Source organism: Danio rerio, chromosome 3, assembly GCF_049306965.1.
Source record: "Danio rerio strain Tuebingen ecotype United States chromosome 3, GRCz12tu, whole genome shotgun sequence".
Taxonomy (NCBI): Eukaryota; Metazoa; Chordata; class Actinopteri; order Cypriniformes; family Danionidae; genus Danio; species Danio rerio.
Window position 1 is genome coordinate 55,138,909 of NC_133178.1, and position 16,520 is coordinate 55,155,428.

General features: G+C 37.3%; 1 protein-coding gene across 3 annotated transcripts; it reads right to left on the reverse strand.

The window, feature by feature from the left end:
• Positions 1–2,740: 2,740 nt before the first annotated feature.
• Positions 2,741–16,520, reverse strand: trim35-13 (tripartite motif containing 35-13). Of its 3 annotated transcripts, XM_073945061.1 has the most exons (7): positions 16,294–16,520; positions 15,823–16,072; positions 6,392–6,487; positions 6,062–6,292; positions 5,949–5,971; positions 5,743–5,861; positions 2,741–4,033 (listed from the first exon to the last, which is right to left on the reverse strand). In XM_073945061.1, exons 2-7 carry the CDS (start codon positions 16,027–16,029, stop codon positions 3,498–3,500), a joined length of 1,212 nt encoding a protein of 403 aa, XP_073801162.1. In that variant the 5' UTR covers positions 16,030–16,072; positions 16,294–16,520; the 3' UTR covers positions 2,741–3,497. The 3 variants fall into 3 exon arrangements, with proteins under 3 accessions (XP_073801162.1, XP_068075540.1, XP_694642.5); XM_068219439.2 differs by lacking the exon at positions 16,294–16,520 and having other exon boundaries at positions 15,823–16,195; XM_689550.10 differs by lacking the exons at positions 15,823–16,072; positions 16,294–16,520 and adding an exon at positions 10,661–11,059.

Consider the following 16,520-nt stretch of genomic DNA (forward strand, 5'->3'; position numbering starts at 1 on the left):
TTCTTCTCTTCTGGATTTAATTTCTTGGCCTTTATACTGAATTTTTGTTGAATTTTTTTTTTTTTTTACTAAAGGTGCATCCCAAATCACATACTCATGCACTATTCTACACCATTTTGTAGTGTAAAAAATGCAAGTAGTGCGTTCACACTGAAAAATAAAAATAATAAGTGCACTTTGTGGTCATTACTGCTATGAGATTACAGATCATTTGATATAAACTGATTATTCATGTTTTTTAAACTTGGATTTATAGACATTGCTGTGCTTTGGAATTTAAAAAAAAGGGTTAAATATGCAAACTGACAGCCAATCGCAATGGGGGCATTTACTTTCAAGTCTTCAATCTGCTACACCCATTCAAACTGTGTGTTCAGGTTAGAAGGACCCAAAACAGGACATTCATTCATTCATTCTTTTTTTTTTAGCTTAGTTCCCACATAGCAAAATATCTCTGGCCCAGCTCTGGCCCACACAATCAGGTTTTGCTTGGCCCACATGCCGCAGTGAATTACGGTACATGACTGGACCAAATCTGGCTTCCAGACAAGGGCCAAACACAGACCATATCTGGGCCAAGTCTCAGCCAAGTTAATAACTCATAACTGGGCCTGAACTGGGCCAGATAGGTTGGTGTGTCACGATTGCAATGAAATTGATAAACCCATGGAGTGATGCGCTTTAGGCACACTATGGGCATGTTTTTTCTCATAGTGACCTGATTGGTAGAATTTCTTTTCTTTACTCAAAAATGATTTTAGTGTATCTTAAATGTGGGTCAAGACTGGCCAAACTCACATGGCCCACTTATCAAATTTTTAAATCTGGGCCAAATACTACGTTTTTCATCTGGCCCAAATCTTGTGTGCCGCCTTAAAAACGGTGCCACCTCTGCCAAACCCGGGTCATGTTTGGCCCACATGCTGTATGCCAGTGCCGGATGAATGCCTGCTGTGCCAGCTTTTTGCTAAATCTGGGCCAGAATTCTTTGCTACTAGGGATTTTTTATTAATCAGGGGTCGACCCAGCGGAATGAACCACCAACTTATCCAGCAAATGTTTTACACAGTGGATGCCCTTCCATCTGCAACCCAGTACTAGGAAACACCCATACGTTACAACATTAAAAAAATATATTTTTTGAAAAAGCCAGATCATGACCTTTTTAAATAATGCCTTGTTTCCATTGAGCGGTACAGTAGAGTGAGATTATGTATAGGTCACTTTGATCAAGCTTGCTTTTCCACTCCCAACAGTAACCCTTACTCCGCAGGTGTGGTGTACTGAGTAAGGTTGCGATTGACGTCATTCTCGCTCAACAAACTCAAGAAAGTCAAGTTTATTATAGATTTATATTACTACAGATTTAGGTGTGATGTGAACAGCCCCATAAACAATAGTTATTGTGTTATTATAGTGTCATGTTCATTTTTTCGGCTATGTATTTAAAAATGGTGCTTGTTGCTTTTGTCTTTTTGCACGCACAAATGGTGATTCACTGTAAAACAATCAGCAGAGTCTAGCTCCACTCTTCACTACCATACTGTTATGCTAGGTACTCTTATGAAAGGGTCTCTAAAAAGTAGAGTTCACTTTATTGGTACTTCTGACAGTTGTAGGACAATAAAAAGTACTGTAAACTACAGTAATGCTAATTGGAAACAAACCATACGATATGGGGCAAACAGGGCAGATAGAGAACTCCTAGATCAAATATAAATGTGAAAAAGTTATGCTGAAAATAATATTGAAGTAAAAGAGACCAACACAGCAGCTCATTTCCTAAATTATCAATACAATCTAAAGTACCAACAGTACGCAAGAAAACATCTTATTTTGGCATTTAAGAAAATGAACTCAAATGAAGAAAATTCTTACCTTTACTATGTTTACTGTTCCTCTTCCTACACTATCATAACCTTTCAGCATAATAAAGGCTAAAAAAATGTTAATTTGTGTAAATACCACTAAACTGATTATTATAAAATTGAATAACTGACATGAAATGCATTAATAGGTCTGAAAGAGTCCTACAAACTCGTTTTAAATGTATTTGCAAATGTCAGACAGTAGAAATCATGCACAAAGATGCATTAAACTTTTTTTATTGAATAAAAAAAGAGTGCCTTAGTTCACCCAAAGATTTATTTATTAATTTATTATTCCCTTTACTTGTTCAAAACCTATTTGATTTTCTTTCTTCTGTTGAACACAATAGAAGACATTTTGAAAATTCCTGGTGGAAGTTTCTTCCTGTTATAGAAGTTAATGAGTCAACCAACCATCAACCAACATTCTTCAAAATATCTTTTTGTGTTCAACCAAAGAAAGAAATGTATAAAGAGAGTGCACATGGACAAGAGTGAAACACAAAAAAAGATATTTTAAAGATTGATTAAAACCTATTAAAAAAAAAACTATTGACTTCAATAGTAGGAAAAACAAATTCTATAGTTGCAGGTTTACATTTTTTTTTTTTTCAAAATATCATCTTTTGTGTTTATCAGAAGTAAGAAACTTCAGAATTTAAATGAATTCACTCTCGGATTGACTTCCAAAATTCCAATGACTGTCACAGCAATAACATTAATCCAAGACAATTGCCTCTGTGTAGTGTCTGCTGCATCGGTTATCTGATTGGAGTAGGTCTGATTCGATTTGACTGAGCAAAGACATTAAATAATTTGTATATTTATGATCCATTAAATAAGGTAAGGAAATTGAGTTAGATACAAGCCACTTTAGGGGTGCTTTCACACCTGTAGATCTATTGTTTTATTTTGAGCTTTTTACACCTGTAGATCTCGTGTTCCTTTCCAAGCTTTCTTACCTATAGATCTATTGTTTTATTCCAAAACAGGGATTCAAATTGTAACAATGTTGCTTCTTGTTCTTGATGCGATTTTGCTTTTTCATGGTTTATATTTTTTCAAGTTTCTAATGGACCAAAATAATATACCAAGTCAGTAGGAGTAAACTCTCCTCACATTGATCAGAGAAGGGTTTAAGGGGCTGTGGCTAAACATATTTCACCCAAGCCATCAAACTGTCATCATCAGAGATGGCCGGCAATTTTAGAGTGGAACAGATGTTCAGATTTTAATTGAAGATTATCAAAACAAACAGCATTTTTCAGTGGATTAACTTGCGTGGATTAATTGTCCATTAGACTAACAATTAAAAGACAATAACTGTCCACAAGACTAGCAATGTGTGCAAACAAAATTAACATTGGAAATTCAGATTTTAGTGGACCCTAAGGAAATTATTTGTAAGGGGAAAAAATTAGTGACTGCATGAGGACTTGTATTATTATATGGACTTGATTGTATTATTGTTATCACTGATACAGTATGCTGCAACACACCTTTATTCTGTTATGACAAAGAATTTCACGTGATTTAGACCCTTCCTGACCGTTTTGGTGAAGTGTTAAAAACCCAAACCATGTGAAGCTGAAGATTTCTATACTATTAGCTCGTAAGACGTTCTGCGTATCATTCTGATTTAATGGAGATCCAAGCCGGCAGCACTTTCAGTGGGTACTCCTTACACGCGCTGCAAAAGTACGGGAATGCTCTGGGCGTGATGATGTCTGTATAGGTGAACAGAGGCGTCCTCTCCCGTAGGTCATAGAAAGTCACCCTGGACCTGTTCATGTCCAAGACGACTCTCACCACCTGCGGCTCCTTGGTCATAGTGAGAGGGGACCATGGGGCGGTGCAGGCTTTATACTCTCCGTTTCGTAGCCTGATGGTCCAGAAGCCCTCGGCGGGCGTCAACACATGCTTTCCCTTCCGGCTGATGGATGCACTGGCCACTCCAATGACCCAGTAAGTGTTGTTTTTGACTTCCACATCCCAACTGTGTCGCCCAGAGCTGAAGCCCTCATAGCCCAGAACCTCTGCTCCGACGTTGAAACGCTCAGGGTTTTCTGGGAGCTTAAACGTCTGAGAACAGCACTGTAATGTAGTCAGATCCTCTGACAGCAGGAAGCAGCTGGCCGCAGTGTTCGGATCAAGGGTCACTGGAGCTGCAGCAAAGTTGATTTAAGAGTTGAAATGATGTTGATTAAGTATCAATTCTACACCACAACGTACGTAAAAATAGAGAAGAACAATCTTGTGAGAATTATGTTTAAGGAAGCCAGTAGTTGGAGGCCTACATATAAAAATGCCAACAAACACTAGTACTGTACGAGCCATTCCTAAGGGCTTTATACACAATATAGATGTGTGTTACCTGACCATTTTTGCAAATTCATGTTTTTTATAGCTTATATGGAGACATAAATTGAATAATTTTTCAGAAATTGCACTTAGGGCCCTTGGAATGGCATTAGTTTTTAAGGTGGTCATTAGAGAAGTTAGTTTCGTAGATGTACAGTGGGGGAAATAAGTACTGAACATCCCATTTTTTTCTGGGAATATTATTTCCAAAGGACCTGTTGGTGTGGAATTGTCAGCTTTTGGTAAAAGCCCTAACAATACAATGGGAAATGGGAAAAAATATTTATGTGTCATAACAATGACATGACACAAGGAGAAAGTACTGAACTACTAAAACGTATGTAATACTTTATATAAACATTTTTTTGTTTTTTGTTTTTGTCGATGGCAGCTTAGAGATGACTTTCAAATGAAGAATGAAGTCACATGCTTTGCTCAGGTGTGAGTTTTTCAGACTTCAACAGAGTGTAAAAATCTTGATGGTTCTGTGAGTCTCGTCTACCAAATCTGATTTTTATTTTCTATGTTCTATTGGGTTCAAGTCAGGGGATTGGCTGGGCCATTCTACAGCTTGATTTCCTTTCTCTGAAAGCTTCAAAGAGTTTCCTTGGCTGTGTTTTGGATCATTGTCTTGCTGAAATGTCCACCTTGAGTTAGTCTTCATCATCCTGATAATGTAGATGGTAGCCTGAAGCAGCTAATATTAATTTACAATGATGAAGGGCAGAGGGTTGCTGAATAACTTAGACATTTAAGCTGCTGTCTGGGCTTTCACTGCCTTTCTACAGCTCCCTTTCCTCATGTGTTCAACAATTTTCCCTTTATTATTTCATTTTATTACACATAACTTTGTTTGTAAACTAATTAGATTTGTTTTCTTTGCATATATGGATTTCTTCGGTTGTTAAGAAATTTTATCCGGGGAAAATTTCAAGTCAACGCCACCTTTAGAAATATGTTTTCTGAGAAAAATGGTAATGTGTTCAATATTTATTTTCCCTGCTGTACTTTGTGATTATATTCCGATGTCATTTAGACAATTTGTCGTGTTCAAATAGGGCTTTGCATACCAGTTTATGAGTAGTTACATTTTTTAAAAGTTAGCATTTTTCTTCTTTTAAACTGTGATGGCATATAGTCTATAAGAAGAGGCTAAAAAATGAACACCTAGACATCAATATTATTTCTTGACAAGTGTGAAACAAGCAATATACATATACAGTTCTTAATATGCAAATAAGATAATATAATTAAATAAATAGTTTACCCAAAAATGTAAAAATAAATTGAAAAAAAGCCATGTCATGGACAAAAAATACTATGGACGTGAATGGCTGTTTATATATATCTTCCGGGAAAAAAAGACCACTTGAGTGTGAGGAATATATATAATAAGGAAATTTTCATTTTGAGGTGCACCATTACATAAAATGCAAAAATTGATAAGAAATTAACTGGCATGTTTAAAAAAAAAAAAAAAAAAAAAAAAAGTATTAAGTAGTTGAATACTCACTATACTGAATGATTTCCAACATTCTCTCCCACACTTTAAACTTCAGTGAGCCCAAGTGCTTGGCTATATCGAGCAGTGAACCTGCTATCATCTCTGGATCCTGGGGAATTCGCCAGGTTCTGTCAACATCCAGAAAGATACAGGGTTATTCTGAGCAAACATTGAAAAGTAGTCGAAGGAATTGGTTACTCAGAAAAGAGTTGTACCTCTTTATGGTGTCTTTATAATTCTAGATAAAACAGAGAGTAAATTAGTAAATGCGCAACATGAACTGTGTATTTTGAAGTTGTATTTATATCATACTCCTATAAACGTTCACCTTGAGGAATGGTATATCCTGAGACCTCATCTCCTGTTCAATAATTCTTATAGTGTTGGTTAGTGAAGTGATGTCATTCTCCAAATCTTCAATCTTTTCGTTCATCATCTGCCTCTTCTGTTCCCTTTCTTGCTTGAGCATGGAGAGCCGGGATGCTTCCTCATCTCGCAGGAACTGGTGCAGCGCCTCAAACTCCTCTCGGATCTGCCTTTCTGTGTTCTCTGCCTGATTCTGCAATGAAAAAGCTTCCATTTTACCTTTGAAGTGGAGAATCCATTGCCTTCTCGTGTTGTTCACCTGTTTAACAATGCAAACTCAAAATGGAAATACCTTAATATGATTCACTGCATGCTCACAGGTGAGTTTTACTTTTCGGAAGAGCTTCAACTTTTCCTGAAGTGGTTTTAAAGCATTTTTGAGTTCCTCCTAGAAAGGAAATAGAATGATAACATTGCAAATTATTAGATATGACCATATCAAAACTTTTTCAAATCTGAATCTTCATTGGGACAAAAATATTAGTATAATTGGAAGGAAACAACATCCACAACAATGGAACACCAATGATTTCCTGAATAAACTTCTGATCTCTGCAAATGTTATCATTTTATGTGTCTAGGCAGTTGTAATCCCGAAATAAAGCCCAACAAGCTTTTCAGTAGCTGTTGTATAAGCCTGAAGGGCTATATTCTGCAAAAACAACTGCCTAGATGCACATCACTAGTTTATTACATGTAGCATATATAAATTTACACACTAAATGATCAAGTTTATTTGTAGACCCTAGAGTTCATCCTGTTTGTTTTAGCAATTATTATCTGGCAATAAAATACATTGGATTGTTGTGATTGACAAATCAGAATACAGTTTTCCAGAGAGCCATGTAATAATATCATTTCAAGAGTTCAAAGTTAGCTGTTTAGCATACTGTCCCGAGAAAGAGCCCTTAGCTCGTAATTTCCTCTATCTCTGGGCTCCCTCCCATTTGCAGGGCGAGAGGGCAGTTTGAGCTCAGGTAGATCCCGATAAACTCCCCCAACTTATTTCTGGCTAATGACAGATAAGGGTGTATGGCTAAAGAGAAATGTATGGCTTGCTAAGAGTTCGACTATGAAGCCAATTAAAAATGTTCAATTTACTTAGGTCGCGTGTTTTTGGACTGTGGGAATAAACTGCTGAACTCTGGGGGATACTCACATGAGCAAGGGTAGCAAACTCCACACAAAAATGTCGACTGGTTCAGTAGGGACTTTAACTTGTGATGTTCGAGCTGTGAGGCATTAGTCCTAATCACTGGACCGCCGTTTTACCCAATCTAGAAAGGAGGGGGAGTAGGGGTGGGAGGGGAGATTCTTCAAGTAGACGATACAGTGGTGAGAAACTGGTTATTTATAGTGAGTTGGAAATTGTCTAAATGGTGAATCATGTGTTAGCTAATGTGGGAACAGCCGTAGACAATGATTTAATAAATAAACTTCACTTAATGAAGTTCTATATTATACTCTGTGTTATATTACCCTGGCACAGATGAAAATTTTTAAGTCTCCCAATTATGTGTTAAAGTGACTCTTAAAGGGTCATGACACCCCCCACTTTCAATTCACGTCTACCTCAGAATTTTTTCAAAAGATGCATCATAATGGGCATGGAGCTCCGCGAGTAAAGGGCAGGAGTGGGCGTGGCCAGCAGGGGAAAAGGAGGGGAGCAAACAACTGTTGTCAGTTGTCAAAATGATACACAAACCGTGAGGAGACGCATGATTTTATAGTTTACAAAGTTAAAATGCAAAGAAATAAACAGTAAATTAATGTCCAGTTACATTTGTTTTTCGTAATTTCATATATAGAAATTCATATATAGCCACAATTTATATCATTATATAGATAATCGTGTTCATATAAAGACTATAAGTGAGGACTTTTCTCTCAATCCCCGGGTCTGAATGCAGACTCAGTGCAGCGGGTCTCTTGCCCTGTCTATTTTAACGATTAGCCCTGTTGGTAATCTAGAGGATTTAGGCAAACACAGCAGCACGGCGATGTGTCTAAATGTGAACAAACTCCTGATAAAACGCAACGTCCACCATTCTCCAATTCTCGTACTGCTCTCCCGACAAAAAATGCTTGCTGCAAACCAACAGCTTTGCTGTATCGGCCCTGACAGGATCACAGGGAAAAACATGCAACAAACCCCATGGATCATGAAAACAAACACATACGACCCTTTATGAACAGCTAAATACTGTGTGCCGTGGGTCGTGTCTCACAGCTTGGCACTGGCAGGTCTGTCTTGCCTTCGGAAAGCATGTGCAGTCATGAATAGATAAGAAGTAGGCTCCAAAAATCATTTTAAACCCGGAAGCTAAAATTAGCTGACAAAAGCTCAAAATTATCCAGTTTTTTTTCAAAATTAAAGCTGACAGGTGCTAACATTGTCTTAACTGATGCTCAACACACAAATCTGTTAAAATCTCAAAAAAAGTACTCAAGGGTTTCTTGAATCTTCAAATATATTATTACTTTTTGAAAGTATTAGTGCATTCACATAATTATTTTTACGGATCACAAAAATAGTTTCTAAAGTAGATGATTTTCAGCTTCAATGTTAAAAATATTTGATCAGAAATGCACAAAATGTTATAAATTTTACATTTTAATATGTGTACAATTTAACATGGAACCGGAAGCTCGTGAATATGCTGTATATGGACACCTCAAAGAGTTTCACAGAATTTCTCAGTCACAAAAAACTTAACATATCTCATCTGTGCACACAAGTTGTTATTACAAGTTACATTATTTCAAATGCAGACACATGGCAAGCATGCATAAATAGAGGAGACAGCATGTGCATTTTGGACGTGAAGCAAACGATTCTGTAAAAAATAACGGAGGACATACAGCATGTATCTACTGGCTTTTTGGCATACAGCAGTTTGTCACTAAAAGAAGATGACAAGCTTTGTTTGAGCATGGTTCATTGCTGCACTCAGTCATTTTATTGTTATAGTGTCATGTTTTAGCTGTGTATTGAAAAAATACGTGCTCAATCAATGTGACTTCAGTTGTTTTCAATAGTTATGTTTCCATCCAAAGATGCAAACTAAATTTAAATGCAAAACAGGAATATCAAATAAAAGATGTGCAAATAATGCAGCGTTGCCACCAAATGGGTCAAAGAGAACAAAATCGCCACTTCCTGATAAACTGGTGCCAAATTTCAACAGTAAAACAGAATTTGCTGCAGTAGGAGTAGCTGCGTCAATCTTTTCCTTATTTAATAAATTACATGTGTTTTAGAAGACAAATGCTGACATGCAATAAATGCGGTGGCGTTTGAAAGCGTGAGACGTGGGGCACAGATGGTTTTAATACTGGCGCTAATTAATAATATAATAACACTAATAATGAAATGGTTAAGGCATTTTAGAATGACCAAAACATCATTTTAGATGTTTTACAATGCGGTCAGCCAGGTGGTTTGTCCATTCACACACATTTTTATCATAGCATGATCTTTTATTAAAAAAAAATCACGTGACTTTTTTATGCACATACTGGAATTTGTTCTGTAAAAGTGTTTCCATTGTAGTTTATGTGCATCTTTTCTTTTGAAATTTAAAGTTTATCCTACTCTGTTATGCGCATATGTTTTTTATGCGCATTTTCAAAATGTATGCGCATCATGGCATTTCCATCAATCCTTTTTATAACCAAAGTGCACATAAAAACAGGTGGATGGAAATATAGCTAGTGACTTAATCATATTGCCTATAGTAAACAAGCACCCTCATCTGATGACAGAAAAATCTTCATGAGACAACAAGGTTTTACAGATTTCTTGGTGCACAAAAGTGTTCTTGGAGCTTTATTTGATTAATTTAACTTTAATTAATTAAAGTCATGTGTACAGTACTGTTTTGACAATGTCTTTGGTTTTTTTTCTAGACATTGTATATCTAAAAAAAATTGGTGTCTCTGGAGGATGAGGGAGCGCTCGGGTTTCATCTGAAATACCTAAATTTGTGTTCCAAAGATGAACGAAGGTCTCAGGGGTTTCGAACGACCTGATGGTGAGTAATAAATGACAATTCTTGGATAAACTAACCCTTTAAGCATTTGTTTGCTTCATGCATTATAAATAGAAACATTTAAATCTAAATTTGTGAAACCTCAAGTTAAACAAGAAACCATAGTTTGTTTCCTTTATGTTGTGGTGCAGCGGTTCTGATATAACCCTTTGTATTGACCTTGAGTTAATTTTACATTATTTTAAGAAGATTTATTTAGATGCTAGCTAGTGTATACTTTCATCAACTCTAAACTAAGAACATGGGCGTCTAGTTTCAGCCTTAAGAGGAGGCCTCATTCTAGCTAGAGCATACCGCTATTAATAGTCTGATAATGAACCCAGCCAAGAATCCATAAATAAGTTCTGTGGTCCTTAAGAGAAGGGATGGGTGTGCAAATGGTTATTCTCATGAAGTGTGTTTGGTTCTCCTCTTGAATTGACAGTGTAAATGTTGAAAGTACACACTGAAATCAACGTAATTTGTAAACAAATTCAAGCTCACATCTAGGTGACCAAAAAAAAACATACCTTACAGTCATGGGAAGCTTCATTTAATGGATATAATCTGTGACCCTGGTGGTTCATTGATGACTTGCATTTGCTACAAGTTGGTTCCAGGTGCTCCAAGCAAAAGAGCGTCAAGGTCTCACCATGCTCCCTGCACGCAAGAGGGTCATTTTTGCATTTCTCCAGAAAGCCCTCGCAGGTCTTCTCAAGCACGGTGTTGACTACGAGCTCCCCCATAGATGACGGCTGACAGCAAAGAGGGCATTCGCAAGACCCTCCACCGTTCCACAGGCTTTCCAGGCAAGGTTTACAGAAGCGATGTCTGCAAAACAGCACTACAGGCTTTTGCAGAATACTTCCGCAGATGGGGCACGACAGGTCTTCTGCAAGATGTGATTGCTTGGTGGCCATTGCTTCTTTGAGTCCTTCATTGCCTACTGTAGTCACAAGGGGATACCATGACCCCCCCCCCCCCTCCCACTTAAGATGGCCCTTGGGAGATCTGTCTTCTGATTGGCTCCAGAATTTAATCAGAGAATACATCACTAAGTGAGATTTCAGCTGACACTTGATATCTTCTGATGGGTGCCTACACATCACGAAATGTAACAACAAGCTTCTGGATTGTAATTTGATCCTGGCATTGACGCAAAAGGAAGTCCATCAAGATTTTCTTCACATTCCATTTAAGAATGTGTGACCGCTTCAAAAGAAGAGCTAAAAGGCTGAAGAAATAAACAAAACTAGCCAAAATGATGCTGTGAAAAAGTTTGTGCCCCTAACGGATCTTCAACCAAACCCATTCAATGACCCTTCGTGAACATAAACAGGACAAGATTCATCTTTCATGCATTCATTAAAGAAAGTTTTGTACATTCACACTATTTGCAGTTAATCCTGCTAATGGAAGCGTAACTGATATCTGGTTGCACCCACATTAGCAGCGGTAGCTCCAAGCAAATGTTTCCTCTGGTTATTTATATGGAAGTATTTTGGCCCTCTTCTACTCAGTGACATTAGTAGGTGTTAAAGCATGACTTGTGCATTTCAGATCCTGCCACAGCTTTTCATCTGAGTATAATTCTGGATTGTGACAAGGCCATTTTAAAAAGTTTTCTATTCTTTAGGGTTTGTTGTTTTTGAGAACGACCCAGCTGGGTTTCAGGTTTAGTTTACAAACTGCCTGATTTAAATTCTTCTGGAGGATTCTCTGGGGCAGAGCAGAATTCATTGTTGTTTTACTGATGCCAAGATGTCAAGGTCCCAATGCAACAAATTCTTCCCAAATTATCATACTACTGCTATGATTTTTTGACTGGTGTTAAGAAACAGTTTGCTCTAGAAATCTTTTTGACTCTCTGAAAACTTTAACTTGGATTAATTACTTTATACTGTATGTAATTAGATAATTAAATTGTTTGTGGTTAATTGGAGCAGGGGTTCCCTTACTTTTCAGCTCGCAACCTCTAAAATTATTATGCCAGTGACTCGCAACCCCCAAATTTCTCTTAGGTGGTTATAAATCGTCACCTTAGAATTATAAGTGTATATCTGACATTTTTGTCAAAATTGAGTTATTGACATATTCTTATTAAATGACAACTTATTTACATTATAGGATGTTTTGTTTATAAGTTGTTTATATTATTAGAATTTTTATATTCTTAAAAATGTTACACACAAACTGTTTGCTGTGGAATGCAAAAACTTAAAGCTCAATATCTGAAAATCATTCAGAATGCGGATAGAACCTTATAATTCCAAGGTGACGAAATCTGCAACCGTTGCACACACAACAATATGCCTATATAAACCTGAGCATTACATCACAAACAGCCTAACAGTCATATCATTTTTATTTTAGTTATTTACTCATTTGATAATTTAATATTGATCTGAGCTAAAAAATACTGGTGGACACAATGTTTTCAGCATTAGCCTATTGTTGGTTTAATCTTGAAGGCAGCCACTCAGAGATCATCCTCAGTGTTCAGTTGTGGCCTGTGTTTATTTGTTAATTTATTTGATTGCCATAAAGGTGTCAGAAACTTTAACCTGGTGCTGTAAAATCAGTCTGCTGCAGCTGATGCTATTGCTGTGCTGTTAATCTAATGTAAACACACCAATCCTATGAAAAAATTATTGAAAGGCCAGATGGCTTGTTATTTGCATGTTGTTGTTTTTTCTTACTCTTAAAAACTCCTTTTTTTGTGGGTTATGGTTAAATATGGTAATTCTTGTGGGTTTTGGTTAAATATGGTAATTCTAATAGTTTAATGAAATGTATTTGACTTTTAGAATCCACCAAGCGACCCCTACTTTAGGAACCACTATATTAGAGCCCCTGTAGGCCCATTATGTAAGATTTTTTCAATACAATATCCAAAAAAAACACTAGAATGAAGTAATATGTTATGGTGGGCTGTATGGTGACTTCTGCTGTATGTCTTGGTTGCAGGAAGGTCACTGGTTCAAGTACCGAATGGACCAGTATCGTTTTTGTCTGTTCTCCACATGTCTGTTTGGGTCTTCCCTACATTCGAAAGACATGCAGTATAGGTAAATTGAATGAACTAAAATTGTCCGTAGTGTGTGTGTGTGTGTGTGTGTGTGTGTGTGTGTGTGTGTGTGTTTGTTTGTGTGTTTGTGTTTGTGTGTGTGTGTGTGTGTGTGTGTGTGTGTGTGTGTGTGTGTGTGTGTGTGTGTGTGTTTGTGTTTGTGTGTGCGTGTGTGTGTGTGTGTGTGTGTGTGTGTGTGTGTGTGTGTGTGTGTGTGTGTGTGTGTGTGTGTGTGTGTGTGTGTGAGAATGATGAGTAATTGGCAATTCATTCCCCTGTAGCGTGGTTGACTATGCCATAATAAAAGCCCTGCTGTTTTTGTGGCACATCGCACTCATCTCTCATCAGTAACTGCTTCTGCGATCTTTTTTCACGAGTGCTGTAGACTGTAATGAAAACTCCATACTCATGGCATCAAAATACAACTTTGTTTGTTATGAATATACCCCATCTAGTGGCGAAAATGACATACTATCCCTTTAAAGCATAGGTCTCAAACTCGATTCCTGAGGGGCCACAGCTCTGCACAGTTTTGCTCCAGCCCTAATCAAACACAGAGGGCTCTATTTTGATGGTCCATGCACAAAGCGCAAAAGCAGGGCGCAAACGCTTTCAGGGCGTGTCAGGACGTGTTTTTGCTAATTTAAGGACAGGAAATCTGCCTTGCGCCAAGGCGCATGGTCTAAAAGGGTTGAGTTTATTTTCTTAATGAGTTATAGGTGTGTTTTGAGAATAAACCAATTAGAGTCTCATCTCCCATTACCTTTAGGACCCAGCTGCGTCGCACCAAGAGCGCATTTATTATTTACAGGACGCAAAGTAAGTCTAAGTGGAAAAATTGAGCATTTCACAAGCAAACAGTTAACAGTTGACAGTTTTTTAACAGAAAACTGTTAAACAGAGCATCTACTGCGTGAGAATGAGAGATAATGGAACTACTTTCACTTTCACTCTTGGATAGGGAAACCTTTACGCACAGACATCAATTAGTCTATAAATAAATAATTTTGTTTGTTAAGCGCAAAGATTTGTTTCAAAACTTATTTCTAAATTCAGTTCTAATTTCTAGCAAACGAATAAATGAACAATATTAATGAAGTGTGGTAAAAATAATGAGTTATTGCCAAATACACCTGCTGTGCCCCATATGGTCTAAAACCTGACAGGTGGGCAAATCTAAGCTTGTTTTTAATAAAACAAATATTAATATAAATATATATAATTATACTGCTAATAATAATAACATTATTCAAAAGCAAATTGTTATGAATGAACTGAAAAAGCCTCCCGAGATGAAGAAGACATAAAAGCAGTGTTTTTCATATTTATGTAGGCTAGAAAATAATGTTTTGTAATATTTTAATCCTTTACATTTATATCCTATATCTATTCTTATTATATCCTATATATATCCTTAATATTTAAATTTTTTCATATGTAGAGATATTTGCCTATTGCTCTCTTGTGCGTATTAAGCAGTGTGTAAGCGAGGCGCAACTCTGCGCTGGAGTTTAGACCGGGTTAGTTTTGGTCTAATGAAAACTCTATTATAGTTTCTCAAAATAGCGACGCGCCACAGAACGCCTTCCTTTTTAGACCAGAACGCCTATGGGCGCACAAATGAGCGCTAATGCATTTGCTATTTAAACAGCGTAGCACAACGCCTCAAAACGACTCTTGCGCCAAGCTGAAACTACCAAAAGACTATTGCGCCGCGTCTTGCGCCACACCGCGCCGGGTGTATGATAGGGCCCAGAGTCTTGAACACCTTGATTATTTGCATACATTAATTAGCAGTTCCCAGTAGCTCATGACTCATAGGTGTTTTGCAATTATGTAACTTTTTGTATTGCATTATAAAAACTTTATTTCTACTCTGTCAATTTTAGTGATTAAAATAAAGTCATTGACTTTTATTGACATTTTAGTAGTTTGAAACAATGTATTCAACGTTTAAAGTGGATCAAAACCTTTCAACTAAGTTTTCCTATAAGCCAAATTTGTGTTAACAACACCCTCATAACAAGCCTTGTCTTATGACAACCTTCCCCCATATATTGACCTCTGTGTATGAAAACAAATTCATAATACAACAGAAAAAAATGGTCAAATAGTTGTCAGCTTTTTGTATCAAAATGTAGATGAGCAAGCTACCGAAATGCAGTGCATTTAGACTTAATCTCCACTTTAGTTAGTGAAGTGAAAGTAAGACTTTTTTGTTATGTGATTTAGTCATTTAAGGTAAACAATTAAAACAAGGTGCAGTAATGGTAAAACTAACTGGACTAAATGAAATAGTTTTATAATAATGACAATTCATTAATATGAAAAACACCACATTGTTGATGTGGTCAAACAACAAATAAGACGGGGCAAATACTTTTTCACAGAACTGGATTTACCAAGAAGAAGAGTACAGAAGAATACACATGGAAAAAGAGGAAAAGGCTGAGTGAAAGGAGTTGGAAAGGACTTTACAGGCAAGTTATTTGCCAATAAAAAGATCAGTTGGGCTCCACATAAGACTGATAAGATACAAGGTCAGATTTCGTTTACTTTCATGCAAATAATCAGAAGCTGTATATTTATCCAGCCTTTATCCTTGAGCCGTGCTATATTTAATACCTTCATTCTTTGCTCTCTGCACTTTCTGAGACGGGATCCAGAGGCCTCTCGTCTGCAAAAGGGACATTGCGTTTCCCAAAACTGCTGACAGCAGTTTTCACAGAAGCTGCTTCCGCATGAAACACAGCAGAGGACCAAGGGAACGCTGAACACTTCTCCACACACTGAACACGACGGGTCTTCCTCTATGAGCGAACCGCCCTCCATTTTCTACGTTGATATGAGTGGAACTGAGGGTCGTCTGTCCTGACTGAAACAGATAAAAATACCAGTCAACTACACCGCTCTTCATGCTCCAGACGCCTGACCTTTAGAATTGACTTATGGATGTAAGCGATACAGACACGGGCTATGCCGAAACACTTTGAGATCTGCATGATGTAAAGACCGCACATAATTCATCACAATTAACTAAATTACGAAGTGTTTTAGGATTTGTTGTAGGCCTCAGCATCTTCATGGTGGACCTACCATCAAACAGAGTTCAATCTGAATGTCCTGCGTATAGAAGATGAAGATGTTTGTTGGAATTCTGTGAAAGAAGTGAGCAACCCAGGCTCATTCTGAAAACGTAGTCGCGTGGACGTTACTGGAGACGGTTACTCACTGAAGTTAAGCAGGGCTGAGCCTGCTCAGTACCTGGATGGGAGACCACATGGGAAAACAAGGTTGCTGTTGAAAGTGTTAGAGACACCAGC